The sequence below is a fragment of the Gigantopelta aegis genome, chromosome 1 (assembly GCF_016097555.1).
Source record: "Gigantopelta aegis isolate Gae_Host chromosome 1, Gae_host_genome, whole genome shotgun sequence".
Lineage (NCBI taxonomy): Eukaryota > Metazoa > Mollusca > Gastropoda > Neomphalida > Peltospiridae > Gigantopelta > Gigantopelta aegis.
Window position 1 is genome coordinate 20,636,616 of NC_054699.1, and position 18,873 is coordinate 20,655,488.

Consider the following 18,873-nt stretch of genomic DNA (forward strand, 5'->3'; position numbering starts at 1 on the left):
ACTTCGTTCTGGACCCCGTCTAGTGATGTGGCTCATTTGCATATGGCAGGTGTGCTCTTTTCATGGACTATTGCTCGTTTCCATACCTTCGGACATTTCTCTTTCCATGTTATAACGTTTCATACACGGCAGTAAAAACTTATCATCAATTATCTTTGTCTTTTTTGTGTCACAATAACTTTTGCCTTTGACTATATTATTTCTGTGATCGCTCTCACATGCGGGGCTCGATGCGCGGTCGATGTGGGATCAAACCCGTCGATGGGCCCATTGGGCTATTTCTCGTTCCAGCCAGTGCATCACGACTGGTATATCAAAGGCCGTGGTATGTACTACTCTGTCTGTGGGATGGTGCATATAAAATTTCCTTTGCTGCTAATCGAAAAGAGTAGCCCATGAAGTGGCGACAACGGGTTTCCTCTCTCAATATTTGTGGTTCTTAACCATATGTCTGACGACATATAACCGTAAATAAAATGTGTTGAGTACGTCGTTAATAAAACATTTCTTTCTTTCTTTGCTCTCACATGCACATGGCGTGCGGTGTGCAACGCGCAAAATGTGTTTTCTTTCTGTCTTTTTTCTCTCTTTCTTTCTTTCTTTCTTTCTTTTTTCTTTAAATCATTCAAATGCCATTCAATAGGCTATGTAATATACGTGCACCCGGGTTGTGTCAGGCGGCATGCGTTTTTGTTATTGTTTCTTACGGCATGCTGTGCCTCTTTCAAAATTGAACATGTAACGAATTCTGCATTTTGCGTAATAAAAAACATTTTTTTAAAAACTCTTTTGTGGTTGGTTCATTTGTGTTGTGTAATGCTAGTTTCAGACTGTCAACTGCCACGATGAAGTTAGAGAACTCGATTCCCGAATAACGACGGGTGCTCTTAAATTAACAACTAATGGGTTATACGATCAAGTTGTAAGAGCGCTCAGAAAGTTGGCCAACTTTGTCATGGCAGTTGGTAGTCTTGACTAGCATTGTATATAGTTACTCTGGTTTTCAGTTCAATTATTCATACAGTTGTACTATCTAACATCTTCAGAGCACAGAACCACTTACTTTGTATCTCTCTGTCTATACCAATCATCTCTCTCTCTCTCTCTCTCTCTCTCTCTCTCTCTCTCTCTCTCTCTCTCTCTCTCTCTCTCTCTCTCTGTGTGTGTGTCTCTGTGTATGTCTCTCCATGTGTCTCTTTGTGTGGCTCTCTCTCTCTCTCTCTCTCTCTCTCTCTCTCTCTCTCTCTCTCTCTCTCTCTCTCTCTCTTTATAATTTTTTTTGTTTTAAGTCTTTAGATAATTTTTATATTATAAACAGAAAACGCAGGTAGCCTACATGAAAAAAAGGACAGAAATCTGCTGCACCAATGTAAAAATCCTTTCAAGAGCAGCAATATAAAATGCCGTACGATGTAGCCGCTGCCACATGCCGTGTGCACGTGAAAGCAGCTTATCAATACAATTCATCATCGGGGCTTTTCAGGGGCGGCATTCAGTCAGTATCCAGGAGGGCAGGACGTAGCAAAGCGCTCGCTCGATGCGCGGTCAGTTTGGGATCGATCCCCGTCAGTGGGCCCATTTGGCTATTTCTCGTCCCAGCCAGTGTACCACGACTGGTATATCAAAGGCCGTGGTATGTACTATCCTTGTCTGTGGGATGGTGCATATGAAAGATCCCTTGCTGCTAATTGAAAAGAATAGCCCATGAAGTGGTGACAGCGGGTTTCCTCTCTCAATATATGTGTGGTCCATAACCATATGTCTGACGCCATATAACCGTAAATAAAATGTGTTGAGTGAGTCGTTAAATAAAACATTTTTTTTTTTTTTTTTTTCAGTCGGTATTTAGGCGTAGCACCTCCTCGCAATCTACTTAAAATTAGCTCCACTAGACCAGTAGAGCTAATTTTAATCAGATTGCACCTCCTCGTTAGACGCATTCTCTGGAGTTTTTTTCTCCCCCATCCTAAAGACTGGTATATGAAATACCGTGGTAATTGCTGTCCTGTCTGTGGGAAAGTGCATATATTTTGACTATTTTTTTTTAGTCAAAATTATCAAATGTTTTACATCCAATAGCCGATGATTAATAAATCAATGTGCTCTAGTGGTGGCGTTAAACAAAAAAAAACTTTAACTTTCATCGGCTTTTAGTATGAGATGTGGATGCAGATTTTTTCTAAGGAAGAGCAACTTTTTAAACGGCCACCTAATGGGTTACGTACCGCATCCTAAAATACACTAACCTGAATTTAAACCACAATTCTGACGCCACATAATTGTTCTAGGCTACGTGCAGTCAATCGTGTATTCAGCATTACATATTTTTCACTATTATTTAAAGTCGTTTTTGATAATTTAAATTAAAAGTACATTTTATTATTTAAAATAGGGCCTATTAATTTTTGTACACCTGAAATGGTTCTGACCATCCAGATTTTGTAATAACCTACCCCAAAATGCATTTTTGATAATTCTAAAAATGCACGTTCGTCTGAGAAGTAATGGTCATCAAGACAAGCTCTAGTTATTTTTAGATGGTATTTCCCTGTTTAAACATCACAGATTAGCTTCTCTAGTTCAGCCCATGGAGTGGCGATAGCGGGTTTCCTCTCTAATTATCTCTGTAATTCTTAACCATATGTTCGACGCTATATGACCATAATTAAAATATGCTGTGTGCGTCGTTAAAAAGTGGTTGTTTTTGTGGGTTTTGTGGGTTTTTTTAAAATGAAAAATCTTCCTCTGTTTTTTTCCCTCAGTTATCTGACAACTCGTTAGATACGTGAACCATCTAGCAACCGATCCGAGTGATTCATATAACCGATGATACCCGAACAGCCTGTTACTAGACTGGTCGTTTTCCCTCCGTATTTGTGGTCGTGTATTTGTCGTATTTCTGACAAGGAATCGGTCAACTAACGGATTGCTCCGAAGGCGTTGTTAAGGGCAAACGCTAACAATGCTGTCTGTGGTTTCCAACTTGGTTCACTCACTTGATTGTACAAATATTATATTTTAACAAGGAAATGTTTCAAGTTTAAGAAATAAGTGATTGCGAATTAGTTATAATAGCTGCAAACGCAGGTATGTTTAGTCTTTTTTAATTCGCTATGACACTTTGGTGTAAATTGTTTTTATGTGACTCTATAATGTATTTTCGATAGTATACTTTTAAATAGCTGTGACCTTTTGATGGACTAAAATGCCCTCTACTAGCCCTGCTTCTGTTTTTATGTTGGACAAGAGCTAGAAAGAACTCTATATAACAGTTTGTAAATTTTTTGATAGTCCTATAGTCTTAAATACACAAATAATAAAAGAAAATGTATGTGGTATCAGATGTACTATGTAGGCCTATTAATTATAAGAAACTATTTTTTTCCCTTTCCACAGGGAATGCCTTTTTTTCATACTATGGAATATACTACTAGTTATATTTCTAAACTCAAACAAGAGCCTTATGTGTTGAAAAGACGCATACCCGGACCACCAAAACATACTGCCACTTTAACAAATGAAAAATGCGTAATTTTAGAGTTAATAAAAAATCGTGATTATTCCTGCTAACTGGGGCAGCCATTTTCTTTTAAATGTGTCTGGTACTCATAGCTTGGGGTGAAGTGATGTCAGCTCCGACCAACTCCTGTATGCAAAGTGTAAATAAAAGCAGTAATTTATGACATGGCAGTTCTCTTTGATCAACCTGATTTGTAAAACAACATAAATGACGTGATAATATAATAAACTATTTATCTAAATATAAATATATTTCAAGTTACATTAATGGAACGAAATGGGGTTATAGTATTTTTCTTTGTTAAATAATCCAAAGGAAAAATGTACACTATTAGGCCTATTTGTATGCTATTTTGGAACAAAAACGACAACCCACTATACCCAAGTGATAATTTTCTTTTCTTTGGGACTACATAATTGGTCAGCTCTGTGATTTTAGATGGGAAAGGCTACTTAATTAATAGTTTTACAGAACTATTTACAGTGATAAACCATGTCCATTACCATTTTAGGGGTGACAGGTAATATTACATAATACCAGTAACCAGTATGTATTTTTGTGTCTAGACAGCAGTAATTAATTGGCTTGTCTGGTTACCTATCAAAGACACACCTGCCAGTCAGGAATCACAGGTAGAGGCAACTAACAGAATAGAACAATTAACTAAGAAAATACTGTGTATCATTTCAGTACATAGGTTAATGCATGGACAAAACATGGTATAATTATTTTGACTTGTGTAGCCACTTTGACAATGGTGGTTTATTTAGTATTGAAACATAATATATACTTATTGCTGGCTTGCTGGGATGTATACTATTACAGAACATTGCAATGCATGCCTATTTTATCATCCCGCAAAAACCAGGTAGATTTGTTTCTCTAGTTCTAAGACTCATTCCTGACATTACGCGGTAAGTATTACGTAACCACAAGCTTGCCAGAAGGTGTATTCACTGAAATGGAACAAAATGGCTGCACCCGTTATATATAATAGCCATCACATTTAACTGTTTTATTAGTTAAATATACTTGTTGATATTAAACAGTAATGTGCATTATATATATTTGAATATGCATACCAGTCCAAAAGCCTTATTTAAGCATTCCTTTAAGAAAAGTATTGCCTTAATGTGCCCTGTTCACTATTTCAAAAACACTTTTACTTTTCATCCTACATCAAACCAATGATCCATTTGTCAGAAATTTTGAAATAAAAAATCACCCAGTCCAATTAGCCAATTGTTAATTTTATAAAAATTTATGGCTACATATATATTCATTAAAACAAATTACATGATTGCTAAATTAACTTCTATTTGATATTTTTTTATGAAAATATTGGTTAAAATGGCAAAGAATATTTACAAAACTAATAACGCAAAACAATAGGATCCTTTCGGACCTAGCCTGAACGATTCGGTCAGGAAATTCTCAGCAGTGGCTGGATGGCTGGCATTAAAGGCATATTGTCACAGACAACTAACAAAGTATTACCTGAACAAAAATAATTTGATTTGTCCCTAAATGTACTTTATTCAACCATCTTCATAATCACCATATACTCCATTTATTAATGACATTTTGTAAAAATAATTGAATTATGGCAATGGTCCATAATTAAAAAACTAAAATTGCCAAGAGGGATGACATGGATTTCACTCCATCATGGTTCAGTTACGGTGATGCAATAGCTAGATTTGGTTTCCAACAATTAATGTAATTTTTATTTATTATCCATTTTTAGAGAAATAAGGTCCTTAAATCCATGACAGTATGCCTTTAAATATGTAATCTGATTTCTGATTTAGTTTCCGACAATCTTCATCAGAATATATTACTACCACCAGTATCAGGTTTATAAGGCTTAAATTACATGTTTATTTGATGGTGCAGATGTTTGGCCTCATGGGCTAAAACGTTGTACTTGTTTACATTAGATATGTTATGTCAGTGATGGGTTCAAATCACAGACCGAAATGCACAAAAAAATAAAATTGCATTGTATCACAGGTGTTGATTCTTGAAAAATAATTTATACCTAGAACAATAGTGTGACATCACAGGTATGGATTAAAATTGAATAGCTATTTGCAAGCCACAGTGAATGATCTTGCCAGCCAATACAATACTAATTTTAAATTATAAGGTGATATATTTTTTACTGAACATTCTAATTGTAATAAATTAATATTATTCATAAACTAGCGAAAGCAAATTCAAGGTCTTAAGTGTTGGACAATTCTGTGTTAATAAAATATTAAGTGGACATTCCTGACCAGTGTTTCTGCCAGAAAGAAATTTTGGGGTATGGTGTTATGGAATTGAATGCAACCACAATCAACAGGGGATATGGGGAGGGACCTCTCCCAGAAACAAAATGGGTTACGTTTAAGATTAGGGCTTAGAAAATCATACAGTAATGGTAAGAGTAATTAATTTTGTCAAAAAGTTAACTTAAAAAAACCCACAATCTGTTAAAAACTGGATATGGCGCCAAAACCATTTTACTCTGGCAGAAACCCTGCAGTGACTTAGCAGCTATTATAAAATGCTAATTTTTGTCAATGGTGCTTTTTAACAATTAAATTTATGTGGGGGTTTTTGCATACTGTAGATTATTAATGTTTGTAAACATCAAACATGTTTTTTATCCTTATAATGTTCGAGCTACTAAAGGAACTACAGTCAGGAATAACAATTAATTTAGTAATTAAAACAATAATTATGACAGTTGTTATTATACTAATTTTTATTTTTTTTCACTTTATTTTTATCATCAGAAGCCAATACAATTATCAAGATGTCCAGCAAGGACGGTTCTCGTCCTGGCTCCAAAACTGGATCAAAAGCTGGATCAAAAGCTGGGTCAAAGGCCGGGTCAAAGGCTGGTTCAAAGCCTGGCTCAAGGGCCAGTTCAAAAGCAGGAAGTGCCCGATCCTCTAAAGTAGGCTCACCAAAGGGATCCAAGCGGACCACCCCGCTACCAGATCCTGCCATCCAGGAAAATCAGAGTCAAGACGTTGAACAAAGTAAGTCATAAATATTACCAAATTATACAACTGGTTTTACTCGGATGCAGAGTTCACAGCTCAGTATACTGGTTGTGCCTGGAAAATTATTTGTGTTGGAAGTAACATAACGGTGGCAAGGTGCATAATATGAAATTCATGCCTTTATTATGCTGAAATACGACGGGCTGAATTCACTAAACTCTTGCAACTTTGCGATCTCGCAGTGCAGTGCTAAAAGTCTTACAAATATGATGTTTTGTTGTCTAGCAGAGCCTAAGAGACCTAAATTGAATTAGGCCCCTGGGCTCTAACTTAAGGATTTGTTTCCGATGGCAATGTTGAATTGATTTTGCCATTATCAAAATGCTCACTGATAGCAATTTTGAGCCTGTCTATGGCAGTTTTAAATCAGTAATCTTTGCAACAAATATAAAACCCAAAATATATGCCTTTAATGGATGGCAATAATTTTTATCCAGTGGCAAAAAATGGTCATTAGTAAAGAACCTAACCTACGGCAATTCATATCACAGCAGTGGCAATTGCTGCTGTTACGTTCAAGCCCTGATTCGGTATTATTGTAAGTAGTAGTTGGTTTAAAGTATTTATTTCTTTAAGTCAAATAGCTTACCATTTGTGACACCTGATAGCTGATGTGTATTTTTGTGCTGGGGTGCTGTTAAACCATTCATTCATTCATTCATTCATTCATTCATTCATTCATTCATGCATTCATGCATTCAAATCAAATAGAGTAGTTTAGGATTGGCTAACAGCATTGACCACTGTGTGATGAATCCTTAATATAAAATTTATAGGCTGTGGCCTAAAGTGAGTTAACAGCTTAAAGATACAGGCTTAGAGTTGCATAAGGGTGGCTTCCCACCAGATTTATTTATTAACTTGTGCTTTAAAATGTAAATGTATCTTCAATTTTAGATATGCCCATAAAAACTTAAAACCAAATAATACAAGGTCTCCAGTATTGAATTTGGGGATTTTGTTTTAGGATTCCGCCAGAATCATAAACATGATTTAATATAGATATTTTTGGAATTACGTCTCTTAATCTTAATCTTATGCTTTCAACCCCAAATCTGGAATTCTAAATTTGCAGATTGGTCTCACTACACAGTTCACTTCCAGGTGGAAGTGCGTTCATCATAGTCCAATGCAGTAGTTCCTAATTGTGACACACACACATATATATATATATATATATAGAATACTTAACAAGCTTGCCTGTCATATAATTTTTATGAAATGAGTGAACAGTTTTGATATCTGATGCGCAAAAGCGAGTCGGATATCAACACTGTTTACGAGTTTCATAAAACATTGTATGACAGGCAAGCTAGTTTAGTATTTTATTTATTACAAAGCAACTGCAAACAAGCCGCAACACAAAAAGCAGGCTTATGTCGAGACCTACTACACATTATTTTTCTACGAATTGGTTCAGCAAATGATCTATGTCATGCTCATGTCATGCCAATGTTACACTAGTTAGATATTGAATGATTGTTATGACATGAGCAATATCTTACACTGGTGCTAGTAATTGTGTAAGAATTAAAAACAATTTGTATTTTTCAATGGTAAGCCGCCCTTTGACTGGATTTTGCCCATGTTATTTTATAATATTGTGCATGGACCTTTTTGGAAAAAAGATTGTTGTGTATGCTAATAAAAATGTTGATAATTGTATTTTAAAAGAATCCTTAATAAATTTAATATGTTTACATGTTTAATGCATTGATATTTGGGGTTTTGTTTTGCAGCAGAGGGACAGGTTACAGAACTAGACAGTGGGGACTTGACAAGTGAAAGTAATCAGGAACAGAGTGCACTGAATGCTTCAGACCCAGACAGTATTCACAATGTTGTGGTATGTATACATAATTTATTTTCATACAAAACCTGACCTCTGACCTATGGCATTTGCCCCTTAGTGCTATGGACTGCCATGCATATAGACAAGCAACAGCTAAAATCGTCTGAACAGTGAATTCCAAGCTCACCCAGTTCCAGTCATTTTAAAGCTACTTTGTAACAAGAGAAACAACTCCATATTTTCTACATATGGCTGGGAAGGAATAGGGTGGTAAATCACTCACTTGACACGAAGGGGTGGGACGTAGCTCAGTGGTAAAGCGCTCGCTCGATGCATGATCGGTCTGGGATCGATCCCCATCGGTGGAACCATTGGGCTATTTCTCGCTCCAGCCAGTGCACCATGACTGGTACATTAAAGGCTGTGGTATGTGCTATCCTGTCTATGGGATGGTGCATATAAAAGATCCCTTGTTGCTAATTGAAAAGAGTAGCCCATCAAGTGGCGACAGCGGGTTTCCTCCTTCAATATCTGTGTGGTCCTTAACCATATGTCTGACGCCATTATATAACCGTAAATAAAATGTGTTGAGTGCGTTGTTAAATAAAACATTTCCTTCCTTCACTTAACATGAAATGAGTTGTAGGGCTGATCACTTTCAGTTGATATGTCAGTTTGTTTTAGTCCCTACCGGTCCAACCGGAGGGGACTATAGATTTCATCTCTGTCCTGTCTATCTCTCCCACATATAGTTTTCCACACATTGTTTTTAACAATACCTCAGGTCTCACTACACAGATCACTTCCGGGTGAGAGTTCATTCATCACGGTCCACCATAGTTCCTAATTGTGACACATGTTATGGTTCACATATTCACTTCTAGGAAATGGTGAAGAATTAAAACAATATGTATGTTTAATGCTAAGCCTTCTGGCTGTATTTTACCCATGTTATTTTGTAATATTGTGCATCAACCTTTTGGGACATGGGTGTACAGCGCAAGAGACAGCCGGAGTGAATCGGTTAATGAACCACCTGTTCGGACAGGTACTACAGCCAGATGTGGTCACATAGCAAAAAACTGATACGGAAATGTCCTCAGTTTTGGAGTGAAAATAAATGCTTATATAATGTATGTTCGCAATGGTGTATGTTGTTAGTGCCAACGAGAACCCGTTCTATTGGCAATCTTTGTTTGAAGTTGGGCAATTTAACATGGGTTTCAATAGCAGATGACATCTGTGTAGTGAGACATCAAGATATAGAGCTGACATTTTGTATATCGCTTTATTGTGTACTGTTACCGATCAAGTGATTTACCCATTTTTGACTGAGTTATGGCCCCTGAACTTAGAAGACTCCAAAATATGTTTTCTGGACGCCACAGGATATTGAGCTGAAATTTTGTTTATAACTTTGTCATGTACTGTTACAAATTAAGCCATGGTGATTTACTCATTTATCGCAGAGTTATGACCTTTGAACTTAGGAGATAGAAAAAATTGTTGAGCCTGGTATGGGGACATGTATTGCTTTAGCCTTGTTGGCATAGTGGTTAAGCCATCGGACTACAGGCTGGTAGGTACAGGGTTCGCAGCCTGGTACCGGCTCAAACGCAGAGCGAGTTCTTAAGGACTCAATGGGTAGGTGTAAGGCCACTACATCCTCTTTCTCTCTCACTAACCAACTAACAAGTAACCATCTGTCCTGGACAGACAGCCCAGATAGCTGAGATGTGTTCCCAGGACAGCGTGCTTGAACCTTAATTGGATATAAGCAGTAAAATAAGTTGAAATGAAATGCTTGCTTCAAATGTCATGGTGAATAGTAGTGAGGCAAGATTGTTACTTTAAAATAGCAGTAGTGTTCGACGTTTTCTGCATTTATAAAAGGTGTTAGATTCTGGTAGGACAATATGGAGACTTGTAAACCCATTTCATGGATTGATTATTATTCTATATATTTTCAGAACCAGATGATCAAGGACAGAATAACGGTGACAAACTGGAAACCAGAACTGTGGACAGAGCTTCATGACAGTGCCATCAGAGAATTCACCAAGGATTCCACGATTAAGCTGATGGTTGCCTATAATGACCAGTATCGTGGATTCTGCATCGAGTACAAGATCCCTTCGTTCAGTGTGGACCAGCTGACCTATTTCATAAAGACTCACCCTACGAAGGAGATCACTCCAGAGAACTTTTTCACGTCTTTTCAATACGGAACTGTCAAGGCGACTCACATTGAGAGTTTGTTGAGGACAATGATTGGCATTTATGCTCCAATCTTCTTTGAGGATACCTCATGGCCAGACAGTATCCTTTTGCAGAGGCGGATCTGGGGGGGGGGGGGGGGGGCAGTGGCCTGGGCCCCCCCCCATACATTTTGTAGCAGTTATAATTTTATTATATATTAATTTTCTCTTTTATTTTACGATCCCCTCCAAACCTCCCCAAAAGTTCCATTATGCCCTCCAAACCTCCCCCAAGGTTCCATTGGCATTCCGCCTCACGTCATTGGGGCCCCCTAAATCGATTTTCTGGATTCCGTCACTGTTTTGCTTTAGTCTTCACTACAATAAGGGTGACCTGTATTTATTTTTTATTTTTTCATGCAATAACCTGACCTCAAACCAATGGCAGTCCACTTCCACTCCCCACCCCCACCCAGTTCCTTGGACTGGCTCAAACATCCCAACAGCCAATCAATGCCTAAAATTAAAAAGAGCTCTTCTGTGTTCATTGACAGCAAGCGACACTATGTGGCCATTTGGTTTGATACGCCAGTTTAATGAAAACATTTTCTCCTTGGTCTGACTGAACTTAACCCTGTTCACCCTGTTCTAGTCACATGATAGCTACTTCCTTCTTTCTCCTTGGATGACAACCTTTTCTGTTACTCCTGCTTATCCAAGCCATCTTGTTTTGGGTTTGACATGTTTTTAGTCTTTGCTACAATAAGGGTGACTTTTATTAGTTTTTCTTGTGTATCAGATAGATATGTCTACCCATTTCAAGTGAAGCAGATAGACAGGCTGTGAATCCCAGATTTCGGATTGAAAGAATAAGATTATGACATGGAATTCAAATTTTTTTTTTATATTGCATAACTTTTATGATTTTGACAAAATCCTAAAAAAAAAAAAAAAAAGAGTCCCAAATTCAATGCCAAGATAGACCTGTCTTTTCCTAGAGATAAACAGCAACACATACCCTTTGTTTTATCCGTAATATATTATGTAAATGTTATAATAACATTGTTGGATAGTAGTCAGAAGGAATTCCACATTTGTGATCCTTTGCAATTAAGGGGTGGGACGTAGTCCAGTGGTAAAGTGTTCGCCTGATGCATGGTAGGTTTGGGATCGATCCTCATCGGTGGGCCCATTGGGCTATTTCTCGTTCCAGCCAGTGCACCACGACTGGTATATCAAAAGCTGTGGTATGTGCTATCCTGTCTGTGGGATGGTGCATATAAAAATCCCTTGCTACTAATGGAATGAATGTAGCAGGTTTTCTCTCTAAAGACTACATGTCAAAATTACCAAATATTTGACATCCAGCAGCCAATGATTAATAAATCAAAGTGATTTAGTGGTGTTGTTAAACGAAACAAACAACAAAACATTGCTATTAATTTCAAAACTTTTTTTTCTTCAACTGCCTGAAGATTTAATTTAGAAAATGTAGTGAAAACAAAGTATTAGTTTCATTTTTATTTTAAATTTTAAATACATGTGTACATGTAAGTAAGAAAAACATAATTAATTTTTTTCAGTAAAAAGTCTTGATAGGATGTTTTTGTGGTGTTTCCGTAACAATGTTCAGGTATTAAAAATGACTTCTCCGCCCAGCTGCATCGATTTCTTGCCAATTTGACGGACACACGGTGGAAGCTGGAAGGTAAAACGGTGCTGTATATTCCCACGGAGGGGATGAAGATTCCCCCAGAGGAAGCCGCTAAAAACAAGGAACTTGTCCAGAGACTGGAGAGTGAGTCCATTTGCTTTTGTAGTTTGTAACATGAGGTCTCACTACACAGTTCACTTCTGGGTGAGAGTTCATTTATCACGGTACACTATAGGTCTCACTACACAGATCACTTCCGGGTGAGAGTTCATTCATCACGGTACACTATAGGTCTCACTACACAGTTCACTTCTGGGTGAGAGTTCATTCATCACGGTACACTATAGGTCTCACTATGCAGTTCACTTCCGGGCGAGAGTTCATTCACGGTACACTGTAGGTCTCACTACACAGTTCACTTCCAGGCGAGAGTTCATTCATCACGGTACACTATAGGTCTCACTACACAGTTCACTTCTGGGTGAGAGTTCATTCATCACGGTGCACTATAGTTCCTAACTGATATATGTTGTGGTTCACATATTCACTTCTGGTAAGTGGGGAAGAATTAAAACAATTTGTATTTGTAATGGTAAGCCTTCTGGCTGGATTTTGTCCATGTTATTTTGTAATATTGTGCATTGACTTTTGGGACATGGGTGTATAGCGGAAGAGACAGCCAGAGTAAATCGGTTAATGAACCACCTGTTCGGACTGGTACTACAGCCAGATGCATGCGGTCAGATACAGTAGCAAAAAACTGAGATGGAAATGTTTTCAATTTAGGAGTGAAAATAAATGCTTATATAATGTATGTTCGCAATGGTACGTGTATATATAGTTAATGCCAGTGAGAACCCGTTCTATTGGCAATCTTCATTTGAAGTTGGGCAATTTAACATGGATTTCAATGGCAGATGACATCTGTGTAGTGAGACCTAAGGAAAAGGAATCTTTACAGAGTTTTATAAGTTATGTTGCTGGATCAAAGAATATTTTGTTCAGTACTGTGCCACGACTTACTATGCAAGTTTTAGAGATTGATTTTAGAAGACCACAGTTATTTGTGAATCTTCAAACTTCAACTTAGGTTCTTTTTTTTACCAACATTTCCCCTTCCCATTATTTCAAGCCATGTACGAAAGAAAGGCAACAGACAACAGTGGTGATTTGTGGTAACAGCATCTCAGTATGGTGGCACTGATATTGGGTTTCACTAATAATCTGTATAATCACACGCCTGTCTTTGGTGGGTCGTATTGTCCATCTTCTGGAGCATATCTATCTTATCAATTCATATATGATCATCAGACCATGCATGCAAGTACAACATTGGATGGTGGTGTGTCATATACCATAACTAAGTCACAGCAACCTACTTTTAAAGCATTGCTGCACATTAAATGAAAAATTTGTCCAGGCCATATCTTCCTTATCAATTCATATAGGTTAATCAAACCTTTCCTTGCAAGTACAACTTGGGATGGCAGTTTGTTGCATACCATAACTAGGTCACTGCGACCTACTTTACATGCAGTACTGCACATTAAAGAAAATCCTTGTCTGGGCCGTATCTTCCTTGTCAATTCATATAGGATTATCAAACCTTGCTTGCAACTACAACTTGGGAGGTCAGTGTATCAAGTACCATAACTATTGTCTGTCCCATCATTCTATTAAAATGTTTTTGTAAATAATTTCAGTTCAGTTTGGTTTGATGCAAGAAGAAAAGTAAAAGTGTTTTGGAAACAACAAAAAAGTACTATTTTTGTGTGAAATTTAGAAATTAATCGGCTCAAAAATATGTAATTTGTAGTAAATACCATAGTATGAAAAAAGGCATTCCCTGTGGGACAGACTATAGGTCACTGTGACTACTTTTGACCGGTACTCTTGTTTTTTCAGCTGCAATGATCCACTGGGCTCGACAGATCAAAGAGGTGCTCAGCTCACAGGATGCATACGAGATGGCGGAAAACTCGGGTCCCCTGGACGAGATCGAGTTCTGGAAGGCGCGGTGCGTCGACTTGTCAGGAATTAGTACGCAGTTGGACAAACCCGGCATCAAAAGAATAACACATGTCCTAGAACTCGCCAAATCGTCGTATGTGGCCCCGTTTCTGAAACTGTCGGGCCAGATTAAGGTAATTCATATTTTGTGCTAAATGAGATTTATGGCCCCTTTTTTTTTAAGCTGGCCAAATTATGGTAATTCATATTTTATGTTAATTGACATATAAGATATCTGTCTCCATTTCTGAAATTTCATACTAGAGTTTATGATAATGACAGATAAGACATGAGACTGCATTTCTGAATCTGTCGGCAAAAATAAGATATTTTGTATTTTGTGTTAATAATAGATATGATATGCAGCCCCATGTCAAGCCAAATAAAGGCAGTTCATAGTTGGTGTTGATTGACTGTAAATAGGTTAAAATGGAGCAAACTGTAGCTCAGTTGTATAGAGTATTCACTTGAGATGTGCAGGGTTGCTTGATTTAGTTGCCCACGAGGGACTCTATTTATTTTACCCATCCCAGCCAGTGTCCCAATTACTGGTACATCAAAGGTATGTACTGCCCTGAAATAGTAGATATATCTTAGACACCAAATGGTAATAGTTTATAATGTGCTGAGGTGTTCAAGATTTATTACTTTCCTTTGTTAAAATAATCTGGCAGCCAGTACATTAAATCAGTTACTGCAATGACTACATTTCACAATAAATATTAAAAATCAGGGGCCTAATTCACTAAACTCTCGCAACTTTGCGATCTCGCAGTGCAATGCTAAAAGACTTGAAAAGAGGATGCTTTGTTGTCAAGCAGAGCCTAAGAGACCTTTGTGAATTAGGCCCCAGAAGTGTTTTCTTTTTAGCAATTAACATTTAAAAATAAAAAATAAAATTTATTTAACGAGGCACTCAACACATTTTATTTACGATTATATTACTACGGACTGACTGTATTTAAACAACAACAATTGCTTTTTTTTTCAGGAGGGTTCCAGACAGGCTGAGAGCAACCTCAAGTTCCTTGCAGTTTTGAAGGACCCGTGCCACGACCTGGCAGATGCCAAACCCAAGGACATCCCCGCAATGTTGCAGAAAATACTCAATCTCATCAGAATGATCTGGGTGAACTCCGAGTTCTACAAGACGAGAGAGAGACTCACCGGCATCCTCAAAAAGGTAGAAGATCGTTCACAGTCAAATACAGTTATAACTGAATCCATGGCTCGGTTTTAACAATAGCAGTGATGGCAATTGCCGTAGCTGAGATATGCATTGCCATAGGTTAATTATAGGTGCTTTACTGATGGCATTTTTTTTTTTTTCTGCTGGATAATTTGTTGTTTTTTTGTTTGTTTTTTTACACTTTGTGATTAGAATTTTTTTTTAAAGGTATTTTTTGTACACCTGGTGATTATTTTTTTATTTTTTTATTATTTTTTTTTTTTTATAAATATGATTGCCATCAGTTGTGGGGATATGTTTTGCTTTTTGAATTGTGTTTATTTGTTGACAGAGTTACTGGTTTAAAATTGCTGTGAGCAGGCTCAAAATTGCTGTATGTGTGCATTTTGCCTATAGCAAAAACATTTTAAAACTGCCATAGGTAAAAACAATTTGAGCTCCAAGTCCTGTGAATCTGATCCTCAAAAAGATAGGAGATATTCTACAATGTTAATACGGTCATTGCTGAATTATCCTGCTACTTATTCATTAAAATTGATTACAGTGGATATATGTTAGACACCAAATGGTAATAGTTTACAATGTGCTGAGGTATAAGAACGTGAAATATAGTTCTATTCATTCATTTTACAATTTTGTTGAACTGTTTTACCTAAGTATATGTCACAAGTACCATCAAAGTCATTGGTGAGTAAATGTGTGTCCGTGTGCGAGTTAAAAAACCAAACATTGAATTTTTTTAATATACCTGTAGTAGACTCTGTCTAAATAGATTTGTTATCTACAGTTGCCAGTATGTCAAAATTTAATGTTATAGGAAGTCATTGCACATGATGTTTACTTAGTGTAAACAATTGTTTGGTCATGTCAATTATATTTGTGTAACCTAATCAGTTATGTCAAACTTGCATAATATTTAGTTACCTTAAGAAGTTTAGAACTTTTAATTTTCAGAATGTGTAAATATGTACCATGTAACCGATTGGCAGTTTATGTGAATTTAAAGTTGTTTAACCGACACATGAACAGAACAATGATTTGCCTGAAATATTGTGCTCTGCACCATCAATGTGAAATTCTATCCAGATAGCATCAGTATGTTGGCCCAGTTTTGATTATTGTCAGAATGGATATAGTCGGAATTAAGTGTCACGGCAATGTTAGTTATAGAGTAAAATTTAAATTTTAAGGCTGGTAGGTACAGGGTTCACAGCCTGGTACCGGCTCCCACCCAGAGTGAGTTTTAACAACTCGGTGGGTAGGTGTAAGACCACTACACCCTCTTCTCTCTCACTAACAATTAACAACTAACAACTAATCCACAGTCCTGGACAGACAGCCCAGATAGCTGAGGTGTGTGCCTAGGACTGCATGCTTGAACCTTTTTTGGATATAATAATGAAAAATCAGTTAAAATGAAATTGAAATTAATGTATAGAAAGTACTACTTTTTTCATACGTAACCTGACCTCAAACCTATGGCAAACCCCAACACCAAACACAAGATGGCTTGGTTATGTAGAAGCAACAGAAAACACATCCAGATTGTAGCAGCAAAGAAAAAAGAAAGATGTAGCATTCATGTGACCAAAACATAATGCTCATGACTCACTGGAAGTTTTTATCCATTGATTGGCTGTTGGGATTTTTGGGCCAGTCCATTGGATTATTGGAGTGGGATGCCATTGGTTAGAGGGCAGGTTAAGTGTTTACGAAAAGAAAAAATAATCCAAGTTTTCTACATTTTATACTAGCTTGGTAATGGTTGCATTTATAAAGGGGCATTCTCGTTATGCGATTAGTCATACCGACTTGTCGCATGCGATGGAATCGTACTGTGAGAACACCTGAATCGGAACGACTATAAAACCTATTATTGTCCAGCTGTGGTCAATAACTGTTTTGGTACATAACACCATTATTGTCTACATTCATGTTTTCTTTATTTCAGTGGAAGTTTGTATGCACTTAACATTTCCTGCAAAATATTTTTAAACTGACAAGCTTTGTTTGATGTCATGGAATCTTATGACGTAATGTCTTCCCACACACACGATTTGAGTCGCTACGACAAATCGCATGCGACAAGTTGATGTGACAAATCGTATAATGAGAACGCCGCTTTATTAATCAGATAAATTTGTTTCCAGATGAGCAATGAGATTATTCGAAGATGCTGCAGCAACATTGATCTCGATCGGATCTTCGATGGATACGTGCAGTCCGGAATTACAAATCTTAACGACTGCATCAAGTGTTGTGAAGAATGGAAAGAAGTGTATGATAAGGTTGGTGTAATCTTTAATTGTTGGTGTAAATATGGGGGAGGGGAGGGGGGGGGTATTTCAGTGGAGGGGCACCCATTCCTTGGAATGTTTTAGTTAGACTTTGTTATGAAAAGGTTAAACTATTTGCATGATTTGGCTTATTTATTTACATATCCTCTACTTTTCAACAAAATATATAGAAATTGTGCATAAATGCATTAAAAATGTAAACAAAATATAAAATACAATTTTTTTTTTAAATATTTGTTTTTACAATAAACAATCTCCAAATAGATTTAGAAATCCTAAGCTCTAGATACCAGTACATAAATCCCAAAGAAAGATAATTTTTGTTTTTAAAAGTGCAGAATTTTTATATTATTTAATATACCGGTACCAGAAAACCAACTACATTTTTGTTTTTCTTTTCTACTTCACCTGGCCTCAAACAAATGCATATTCCCCTAAGGATAGTAGTCTGGGGTTTTTTCAAGTTTTCTTCAATTTCTTTCAGACTTCCAAGATGCATCACATGTTTTCGTCCGTGGCCTGGGTTCTTGACCGAAGTAGTATTTTTGCTCAAATTGATGCCTTTATACAACGGTGTAAAGACTTACTGGAGGTAAAAATGTGTACTGATCTCTTCTTTTGTTCTAAATTGTTTTATTGATTAATGTTGTCACCAAATTAATATGTATTGTCTATAAGGAATTATTTCCCCACAAGTTGCACTTTCTACAATTCTCTCTATTTAGAGCAATTTCTCATTCCAGCCAGTGCTCCACAACTGGTGTAATAAAGGTTGTGGTATGTAGCCTACTATCCTGTCTGTGGGATGGTGCATATAAAAGATCCCTTGCTGCTAATCAAAAAGAGTAGCCCATGAAGTGGCAACAGTGGGTTTCCTCTCTCAATATCTCAATAAGTTAACACAGAGATGAAGAGTGTCTGGATTTATCTGGAAGTACCGGAGTTTTAATCAACTACAGTATATATGTATATGTACAGTGTTTCCAGATGTTTTTCTGTTTGTCTGAAAATTTCCACCTTCTATATCTAAAAATTACAATATGGTTTTTCGGCTGATATTTTGCATACATTCTGAATGGGGTAACCATTTTAGTCCATTGCCCAACACTAGCTAACCCTAGTACCAATCTCAGTACCTAGTCACCAACGTTAAAATT

At 37.0% G+C, this 18,873-nt stretch overlaps 1 protein-coding gene across 4 annotated transcripts in view; it reads left to right on the forward strand.

Moving 5' to 3' along the window:
- The first annotated feature begins 2,957 nt into the window (after positions 1 to 2,957).
- Positions 2,958 to 18,873, forward strand: part of LOC121371891 (dynein heavy chain 2, axonemal-like) — a 134,692-nt gene continuing 118,776 nt past the window's right edge. For all 4 annotated transcript variants that reach the window (XM_041498118.1, XM_041498134.1, XM_041498127.1 and 1 more), the window contains exons 1-9: positions 2,958 to 3,087; positions 6,304 to 6,552; positions 8,316 to 8,422; positions 10,339 to 10,687; positions 12,200 to 12,364; positions 14,126 to 14,364; positions 15,222 to 15,413; positions 17,570 to 17,707; positions 18,201 to 18,308. In XM_041498118.1, coding sequence (XP_041354052.1) covers positions 6,324 to 6,552; positions 8,316 to 8,422; positions 10,339 to 10,687; positions 12,200 to 12,364; positions 14,126 to 14,364; positions 15,222 to 15,413; positions 17,570 to 17,707; positions 18,201 to 18,308 — 1,527 coding nt within the window. In that variant the 5' untranslated portion in view covers positions 2,958 to 3,087; positions 6,304 to 6,323. The remainder of the gene's footprint in view (positions 3,088 to 6,303; positions 6,553 to 8,315; positions 8,423 to 10,338; positions 10,688 to 12,199; positions 12,365 to 14,125; positions 14,365 to 15,221; positions 15,414 to 17,569; positions 17,708 to 18,200; positions 18,309 to 18,873) is intronic.